The sequence below is a fragment of the Mastomys coucha genome, unplaced genomic scaffold (genome assembly GCF_008632895.1).
Source record: "Mastomys coucha isolate ucsf_1 unplaced genomic scaffold, UCSF_Mcou_1 pScaffold21, whole genome shotgun sequence".
In the NCBI taxonomy this organism is placed as follows: Eukaryota; Metazoa; Chordata; class Mammalia; order Rodentia; family Muridae; genus Mastomys; species Mastomys coucha.
The window spans coordinates 161,461,234-161,471,420 of record NW_022196904.1 but is presented as its reverse complement, the minus strand read 5'-3'; the positions used below and the strand labels follow the sequence as shown (position 1 = coordinate 161,471,420).

Sequence of the window (10,187 nt, the reverse complement as noted above, 5' to 3'; positions counted from 1 at the left end):
ACAACTTTTATAATACTTATTTTTATTGTTATAATATTCTATAAATTTTAAGGAATATGACAAAAAGATATTGTAGGTACTGAAGGGGGGGTCTATGGAAGGAGCAGTGGTACAAAAGGGAAATAAGAATGTGATTCAATTATATTTAATTGAAATATGTTTTTAAATGTTAACAAATTCAGATAAATTGAAATCATGTAACTTTTCTCATCATAATGCAATAAAAGTTTAAAAATAAAATAAAATAAAATAGACAAGTGTAACCATTACCAAATGGATGCTCTACATCATCAAAAGCCACAATTAGTTCCAATTACTCTGGCTGTGTGTGTCATTCCTTTCTTTTTAAGAAAAGGTCTCTCACCATATAGCCCAGGTTATACTGGAACTCAGATATCAGCCTGCCTCTGCTTCATGTGTGCTGGGATTAAACACATGCACTATCACACAACTTGTTCTCATCTTTTAAACTAAACAAAGGATGGGTTTCAAACAGTCCTAAGTATGATCCTCCATGTGGGTACATGTTCATAGTAATCACAAGCTGTCAGGTCAGAATAACTGAATGTAGGTAGCATTGAGGTCTTGCTAAGAGCAGGACAATCAATACCTACACATTCATGTGCACTCAGGTAGCCTTTTTGTCCCATGCCCATCCCTATCTGAAATACAGTGAAGCTATCAGGCCACTAACTAGCTGTGTGCTTCCCAACAAGTCAACTAAGTTATAATTAATAACTGATGTGTCTTAGTGTGGGCTATGTGAAGAATCTGACATAACAGACCCTCTTTACATCCATCCATCCATCCATCCATCCATCCATCCATCCATCCATCCATCCAGGGTCACTTGCCTAATAAGCAAGTAATACCCTCATAGAACAAAACTCAGGCCATTTTAAAAACAAAACAAAACAAAAATAAAAACAAAAACCAAAAAAAAAAAAAAAAAAAAAAAAAAAAAAAAAAAAACCAAAGCCTCACTCCACTTTATCAAGATATCACATTTACAAGCAAAGTAAATTTTTTAACTAAGTAATTTTTTTAGTAAATTTCGGATATAGCTAAATAGTATTCAATAATAGTTACCAATAAGCTTAATTTAGTAATGTTAACTATCTCCCAACCAAAATTGCAAAACAACCACAGGAGACCCTCCACACGAGATGGGAGGCAGGTACCCCTTACACTACTCACGTCTGACACGTGAGACAGTTTAGCTGTTGCAGTAAAAGGAAATAAAGGCAACAGAGGAAGGAAAAAGAACAAGGTGAAAAAATATAACATATACAGATGACTCACAGTAGCTGTGCATCCTATTACTTTAGGAGGAAAGAAATAAAAATATTGCACAGAAGAGATCAAATTGACAACAAAATACGAAATGCAGTAAATCAAATGAGCTAACAGTTCCTATTTGAAGCTTTTTCATTTGGTGAGCACAACTTAACATGAAATCCACACATTAGCAACAGCATCAGCATCTTCAGTATCATCCTCAACGACAACTAAAAACAAAACCAGGTCCATCTATGTAGTCCTGGCTGTCCTGGAACTCAGTGTGTTGTAGACCAGACTGTTATCACACTCAGAGACAGACAGACTTCTGTCTCTTGAGTGCTGGGATTAAAGGCATGTGATACCAGGCCCAGCTTTACTTTAAAATTTAATGATCACAAAAATCAAGAAGTTAGAAAAAAAAAATCTAGATTTTTAAATTTTTTTTTAAAAAATTCTAGATTTTATAAAAGAAAAAAATGTAAAAATTAAAATTATCTGTATATTCTTATGAGTATGTGAGGTGGGTTGTTGGAACATATGAGACAGGATCCCCCAGAGATGGAATTACATGTGGCTATAAGCTACCCAAACTAGGTGCTAGGAATCAAACTTGGGTCTTCTGCAAAAGTACTACAAGCTCTAACAACAGAGCAATCTGCCAATCCCGATGACAAATATTTAAACAGATCAAGACTGGTTTACTTTACCTCAAAGCTAAGTATACAAGTTTTGAAAATCATACATACTATTTAAAACTTACACTATTAGATTATCTCATCTTTGAACTGTAATATAATAAAACCTTTCTGCTTAGTTTTAGATTCAGTTGACTGAGTTTTATAACTGAAAATTCTTCCTAAAAGGAGCACCTTAGTATAAGTTAATTTAGGACTAAAATCAACATCTAGAAAGTTTAAAATAAACTGACAGCTGTTTAAATGTATTGACTCCTGTTATTTCTGAAAGGTCAAGGAAATGGATTTTAAAACTACATAAAGTTTGGACTTGTGAAAGTCATTGTTTCCATTTTTAATACCAGAACATCATTAGTTAAGAAAAACATTATATACCGGTCCTTCTACAAGAGATGCGAGTACTTCATCCCACAGCTTCTGGTTCTGACAGTCTTCTCTGATCAGGCGCTGCTGCTGAGGCGTGAGCTGAAAAGCTTCTACTGCGTCGGTCGAATCGGATGCCTTCGGCACTTTGGAGTCACTTGGACACTCATCTAGGTTAATTTATGAAATATGTCAGTAGAAAAACAGACAGTTCTTCTTAGAAACTGCACAAAGGTTCACTGGTGCCTTCAACGCTCAGAAGGAAGATGCCCACATGTAGCTGCTTCCCCTCAAGTCTAGGGTACTGTGATGGTTTATATATGCTTAGCCCAGGGAGTGGCACTATTAGAAGGTGTGGTTCTGGCCTTGTTGGAATAGGTGTGTCACTGTGGGTGTGGGCTTTAAGACCCTTATCCTAGATGCCTGGAAACCAGTACTTCCTAGCAGCCTCCAGATGTACCATGTCTGCCTGGATGCTGCCATGCTTCCACTTTGATGATAATAGACTGAACCTCTGAACCTGTAAGCCAGCCCCAATTAGATGTTGTCCTTACAAGAGTTGACTTGGTCACGGTGTCTGTTCACAGCAGTAAAAACCTAACTAAGACAGGTACTTACTATACTTGCTGCTGATGTGGCTCTCACTCTATTAAAGAGATAAACACCACTCCCCAACAAAATCCTTTTATTCTAATTGCTTATGTCCTCTATTTCTCTTTATCAAAATGTGTTATCAGTACAGATGCTCTGCAACTGCTACTTGCCATCTGAAGCTGGCCTTTTGGTGCCGTCACTGGTCTGCTTCTTTGACTGCCCCTTGGTCTTCTTCCCCTCCTTATCTGAGGGGTAACCTGCTGGGTACTGGTCGGGGATGAAGAGAGACAATGTTGATTTAAACTTCACAGGGTGAGAGGCTCCAGATCCAGAAAGAAGTTTAGAGGGTAGGAGAGGGTTTTTTTTAATGCTTTCTCCACATTTAATTTACATAAAGCAAATATACACTTTCAGAATTCAAAGGGCAAAAGATAACTGAAATCTCTTTAAATTCTACTTAAAGCCTTACAGCCTTAACTGTTACAGTGTTCTACTTTATAATTTATTTCAGTTTTAGATCTGAGAGAAGAAAATCTTCACATGCTTTGTTGGTGGCTTAAAAAAATTTAAGAAAAAGAAACTAGGCATGAAGCAAGGATCACATATGGAATACAAGAACTGATATTCAAATAGACAAGATGAAAATTGTGGCTCACATCTCAAAACAAAAAATTAAGCACCAAATGTCTCATCCCCCAAAATTAGGGGATGGAAGATGATGTTTAGAAAACTAAATGGCACTTAATTTTCCATCACCTAAAAGTTAGATTTAAAGGGATCCATTCTACCTCTTAACCTTGACTGACAGCTATTTTAGAGTGAAGGCATGACTTTGTGATAATGCTCATGTTTAAAGCACCACATATTTCTGGCCTCAACACATTACTATTAACCCATCATACTAGATATAATTTTTATGCTTCTGTTCAGTTTCCAGGTGATGAATCTCATTTAAACAATCATTTCTAGGACTTTAAAGACAAGAAAAACACTGAAAGGTACACATTCCCCTGCAAAAGTGGTCAGACACTGCCCACAGTTCAGTCACTATATGCAACAGGACAGAGCCAAGTCAAAGGACCATGCTGACTGGCATCAATGGAAGAACAATGGATGGGGACAATGGTGGATGAACAACTCTAGAAGTCACCACTCCACCTAGCAAAAACCCTTTAACCAAGTTCCAAACAGAATTAAAAACATTTTGCTTTTCACTACCATGCCCAGCTTTTTCCCAGCATGACACAGGAAACTACCTTTTGTCTGGTTTCTTCCTGCATCCTTGTATACTCTCTCTCTCACAGTCAGCTGACCAGTTGCTATGCTGGACACAGGTAAGGCATGGAGATGCTGTACATTCTTATAACATAAGCAAGCAGTACAGACTAAGGGGAATCTAACCTGTAATCGCAGACACAGTCTTCTTGATCTTTCAATTCCTTCTGAGGTCCAAGGAGCAGGTTCAACATCATCTCTTCTTAAAAGATAACGCCAAACCAAGAAGCCATGGCTGGATGAAATTTCTGGCCAGTATTTTACTACCTATATCATAATATTTCAGTATTACATTGAAATGTAAGGTTTAGGTTAACCAAACTAAGATCTAAATAAATCTGCCATAATTAAATGCAACCTCAAAAGATATTTGCTTTGCAGTTAACAACAGTAAATAAGAATATTATTAACTTATTTCCTGTTAAGACAGTTCTCATATAAGGATATAATATTATAAATTTAACATAGCAACAAATTAAGATTTTATTTTGCAAATTAGGTAGGAAGAAATGGTGGTAGATGACCTGCTTATTATTTATCCAAGGACACAAATCCATTTTCAATACTATAAGTATTCTGCCTTGAAAAACTCTATTGTAATTATTAACATTAAAAGCATTTTAAAAAGATACATAGTAGCCAAGATATATAATGACTGAATTAGTTATACAGTTTTATCACATAGACTACATACTTAAAAAGGAAATCTTAGAACTAGGGTGGAGTTAGCGTGTACAAGCCATGGGATAGAGGCCTATAAGTGCCAAACAAAACAAACAAAAGGGGAACCACCTGTACCCAATTACATATAACTCTGCCTTAGAAACTTCAAAGCCTTTTTTTTTTTTTTTTAGAATACTGAACAAGTTCAAATCATGTATCTTTTATATTTATAGAAAAAAAAGTAGAAATGCCAATAAATTAGCCTATCCTTTCTCTAGCCCACCCAGGAGTTCCCTGTGGTAATCATATCTTAAAAGCCCCAGAATGACCCAGGAGATGTCATGCCAGATAGAGCACCTTATAAATGCCATCATATCTGTTGCCTTCTTCTGGAGCATATTTGCTGATCTTCCTCCCTTTAAAACTGCGTATCACTCTGACTGGCTTACCAGCTCTCCAATTCCGAGACTCTGCTCCAATTTTATCATCCAATGGAGCATCACAGTTTAGGGCCAATGCCCTAAAAGAGACAAAACAAAGTCTTTATACCAAGTAATCTTTCTCCAAGTATATAATCGAGTCTTTAGCTCAATTAAGATAAAGTATGCCTTACCTGAAGATTAAGATTCTATGATTCTTTCCATATTACTCCAGACAATAGGATTATGCTTTCCCCCACCAGCAGAGAAGACAGATCTGTTTTCTGATGTCACCCTCAAGCCAAGGAATTAGTTCTCAAAGAGCCTGTGGGGTTCTTCTATAAGTAATAACATCTGTGCCATGTATAATAGAAAACAACTAGAGATGCATGGGATTGGCTTAAAAGGTCTGCCGAGAAGAGGGAGATGTTGGAAAACTAAGGTTTCTAGTTTAATAGTTACTGCTTTAATAGTAACTGCTTTAATAGTTAAATTTGGATGAAGTGAAGTAAATTGCTGGAATAATGCAGAAAGAAAACCAGAAAAATAAATGTGTCAGCAAGGTACAAATAGCTTGTTTAGGTTTTCCACATTTCAGACAGCAGAAATCCTGTCTAAAGGATAGTAAGAATAAGTATGGCATGAGAATAACCTTTAAAGACCTCCACAAAATGATAAATTTAAGTGAATTAAAATGCCGGGGAAATCATGAAAATGAAGAAATGAATTTGAGACCACTATGGTTTACTGATGACACACAGCCAAGGAGGATCCCTATACTGGAAGAATACATCTGGGCCAAAGCTTCCCTTAGCATGTAGTGGTAAGCCAGTGAGCATATTTAGATGTTCTAAGAACTTTTGAGGAGTATCTAATTCTAAAAACAGCACTCTAGCCAAGTTGGGATACCATTTAAGATGCCCACCTACTTCCTCACCTCAGTAAAAGAAAACATTGCTAACACATGAGGGCTACAACACTGAGCTGACTCAGTAGGCAAACAGCTGCCTTGGGAGCAGGAAGGCCTAAGTGTTGACTCCTAGAATGTCCATATAAAATTCCAGCTCATAACCAAGAGTACAGGGGCAGCACAAGTGGACTCGGCACACACTTGAGAAGACACAGGGGACCTTCGGGGAGTGAATAGGAAGAGTGGAGAGTGAGTGTGAGCAAACATTGTGTGCACGTAGAAAATTCTCAAAGAATTTATAAAAATGCTGTATTTTTTAAAACTGCTAGTGCAGTAATGTGTGCTTATAATCCCAGTGTTGTTACATGGAATTATATGGATCCCTGCAGCTCAACAGTCAGCCGACCTAGCCTACGTGGTGAATTCCATCCAGGCCAGTAAGAGACACACATACAAATAAAAATGCACATAAATAGTCCATTTTATAAGGTTAGATATAGCTCAGCGGGTAAGAGCACCATCTGTTCTTCCAAACGTCCTGAGTTCAAATCCCAGCAACCACATGGTGGCTCACAACCACCCATAATGAGATCTGATCCCCTCTTCTGTGTATCTAAAGACAGCTACAATGTCTATATATGTGTGTATATATATATATATACATACATATATACATACATACATACATACATACATACATACATATATACATATATATACCCTTTTTCGAGACAGGGTTTCTCTGTATAGCCCTGGCTGTCCTGGAACTCACTCTGTAGACCAGGTTGCCCTCAAACTCAAAAATCCACCTGCCTCTGCCTCCCAAGTGCTAGGATTAAAGGCGTGCGCCACCACCGCCCAGCTGCATATATTTATAATAATAAATAAACCTTTGGGCTGGAGTGAGCAGGGGTCCTAAAAGTCAATTCCCAACAACCACATGAAGGCTCACAACTATCTGTAGAGCTACAGTGTGTACCCTTATGCATAAAATAAATAAATAAATCTTTAAAAAAAATAAAGTCATATATAATACAAAATATCTTTCTTGGTGTCTCTCTTTTTTACAGATTGTGACTGACCTATGACAAGGAATCTCTGAACTACATTTTCTTAAAGTAAATGCAGTATAACTTTTCCAGCTGCGCACAAAATTCAGCTTGTTAAAGTTATCTCTTTTACCTAAAAGGGAGATATTTTAAAGTACCAGGAGGTAGGATAAAATAAGCCATCATGGCGCACAACCATCTGATGTCCTTGTCTGGCTTCCTCAAGCACAAGGCACACACACGGTTGAAAAAAGATTCAGGGAAAAAATCTGTACATAGAAAATAAAAAATTTAAATATTAAAATATAGCCATCTAACTAGGGTTACTGTTGCATCTTTTATCACCCATATTACTAAAGAAGTAGAATAACTACTAGCTTCACATCACTGAGTGACATGTTCTCAAGTTCACAGGTGCCATTAATCATGATTACTGCCATCACTAAATGGCACTGTCAACTCAAGTTTTGGCGTTGTAAGTTTACAGACTACTGAAAACTGTGAAAGGAATCTGAAGTATGAAACAAGCCAAGAGACAGGCAATGCAGCTCTTTGTCACGCTCTGTCACTCCAGCACCAGTGGCGTCTGAGGGCACTGACAGAGAGGACAGCTGAGACACCTTCATGGCAGCTCCACTTTCTGAAGTGGAGGAGCTGCTAAGAAATGGGCACTGCTGAAAAGCAAGGCAGTACCAAGCTTCCTCTCGGCAGGAAGCAAGAAGGAACTGGACCATACACTACATGGTAAAGAGTGTGTTTGGGACCAAGTTCAAGGCCTTTACTTAGGTTTTCATGTTCATCAGACAATATATTTCTTTATAAGACGTAAAACTGCAAGGGACACACACAGCTCCGTGCCTAAAGTAACCAACTGGATGGCGAGGCCTACAAGACGAGTCAAATCTAAGTTGTTTTCAGTCTACTTCACTTTCACCATCCTCCTTTTCACCGCAAACAGTTTTATTGTTGCCAATTACTTTCTAAGAAGTCTGTAACATTACTTATTGGACTATGCAAAAATATAAAAGGAATGCAATATATCTATTCCAACTGTGCATACTTATGATAAAAATTTCAGTAAAGTAAAATAGTCTTATCACAAAAAATATAATTCTCATACTTGATAACTTAAAAGGCCATTGCTAATTTAAGATACACATTGACTGACAAAAACTGCTCAGGCTCTTTCTAACTTCTAAGGTTATTCCTCTTAAAGAGCTGCCTGCCTTCTTTGTAGGAAAAGGATAGCAAGGGATTGAACTTCTATCTCAGGAACAAGATTTCACCAGCAAATCTGACCTGTCTCCTCTGCTAGTTCAGTAAAACAATCCTTTGTCAGAAATAATATGCAATATATGAAAACAAGATTCTACATAACCTGGTATGCCATAAAGTTTTGAAATAATATTGGTATATTTTTTTATATGGCAATAAGAAATTAAAGTTATACTATTTGGAATTTAGTAAAAATCATTTTTACTCAATACTAAAATGCTCTCTAGGACATAAAGAAATTTAACTTTTATATAGTTCACAAAATTTTTACTATGACAAGTTATAAAATGATCTTTGCTATCTAAGGTTTGAGTTCTTTATTGTTTACATCAGCATGCATTTATAAAATAAAATATTTGGAAATTAAATTTTGTATTCTATGGTAATAAGAATGTCTCTGTTAAAAGTCTATATTAAAAGTCATTGTAAGATGGGTCTTTTGTATGTACTGAGAGAATTTAGTTCAAAAAAGCACTTTTATAATTCGGAAGTTAATTTATTAATACAATTTTAAAAGTGCATGGAGACAGACTGCTATTTCACTTACCGTTCACATAAGGCTACTTCACATTAGTGAGTCACCTCTAAAGCAAATTTATCACGTGGAAGCTAAGGTGCTGAGGAAAACATCCCTTCAGTTGTGACTTACAGTGTACTATACATGCCACCTCATCTTCAATTCCACTTAAATCATAAGGTTCCTGTCCTTCAAAGGTGGCAACAGGCTTCAAATGTATAGCATGGTTATCAAGTAGGGGGGTTATGCCACTTCAACATGAACATATGAAAACTAGACAATGGGATGTTAATCTCACCTAACTCCTAGTTCAAGATTCTTCCCTAGATCTTAAATAACAAGTTCTAATGCTAGGATCCCAGTTTGGTGTAACCTCCAGATGTAGTCTTTAGAACAGCACCTGTTCATGTTTGTTAGTGTCTGATCAGCCGACGGTGCACCAATTCTTTTATTACCAGCAAGATTTTTACCACCGCTTCCAGTATATGTGAACTCATCACCTCGGTCCTACAGGGAAAGATTTTTTTACAGTAAGATACTTAAACTGAGTATAATTCACCAATTCTCACTTTAGAGTCAGAACATTAGGTTAAGATGTTATTGACATGCTTCTCAGAAAATTTGCCAAAATAAAGCAAAACGTAACCATGTGTGCAGTATACCCCAAGTTTTATCACTTGATCTAAAGCTTTTGCTTCAAAGTGATAGTTTATAACGTATCAAACAGTCATTCTCATACTGTGCTTATATCCAAGTAATCCACAGTGTTTTGTAAGACTAATGAGTTAGAATCATTTAATTCAATGGTAACTGACATAGCTCTTGCTTATGCAATACAGAATTTTTCTGATAAATATTCAAAATCTGGCACGTACATTAAATACATTTTATAAAGTAAATTTACCTAAAAGCTTCACTGTACAGTTCTAATGGCATAAGAAATTTTCCATATTTCATATTTCAAAATTATCCATGGTACACTCAGGTTAAACAAAATAAGCATTGCTACTATTAAAAAGAAATCTGGGCCGGACAGTGGTGGCACATGCCTTTAATCCTAGCACTTGGGAGGCAGAGGCAGGTGGATTTCTGAGTTCAAGTCCAGCCTGATCTATAGAATGAGTTCCAGGACAGCCAGGGCTATAC

The 10,187-nt window shown here is 36.7% G+C and overlaps 1 protein-coding gene across 3 annotated transcripts in view; it reads right to left on the bottom strand.

The window, feature by feature from the left end:
• Uhrf2 (ubiquitin like with PHD and ring finger domains 2) overlaps nucleotides 1-10,187 on the bottom strand; it is a 67,861-nt gene that overhangs the window by 5,336 nt on the left and 52,338 nt on the right. For all 3 annotated transcript variants that reach the window (XM_031390078.1, XM_031390079.1, XM_031390081.1), the window contains exons 10-14: nucleotides 9,442-9,548; nucleotides 5,229-5,391; nucleotides 4,335-4,475; nucleotides 3,104-3,200; nucleotides 2,352-2,509 (exon numbers count right to left, since the gene is read on the bottom strand). In XM_031390078.1, coding sequence (XP_031245938.1) covers nucleotides 2,352-2,509; nucleotides 3,104-3,200; nucleotides 4,335-4,475; nucleotides 5,229-5,391; nucleotides 9,442-9,548 — 666 coding nt within the window. The remainder of the gene's footprint in view (nucleotides 1-2,351; nucleotides 2,510-3,103; nucleotides 3,201-4,334; nucleotides 4,476-5,228; nucleotides 5,392-9,441; nucleotides 9,549-10,187) is intronic.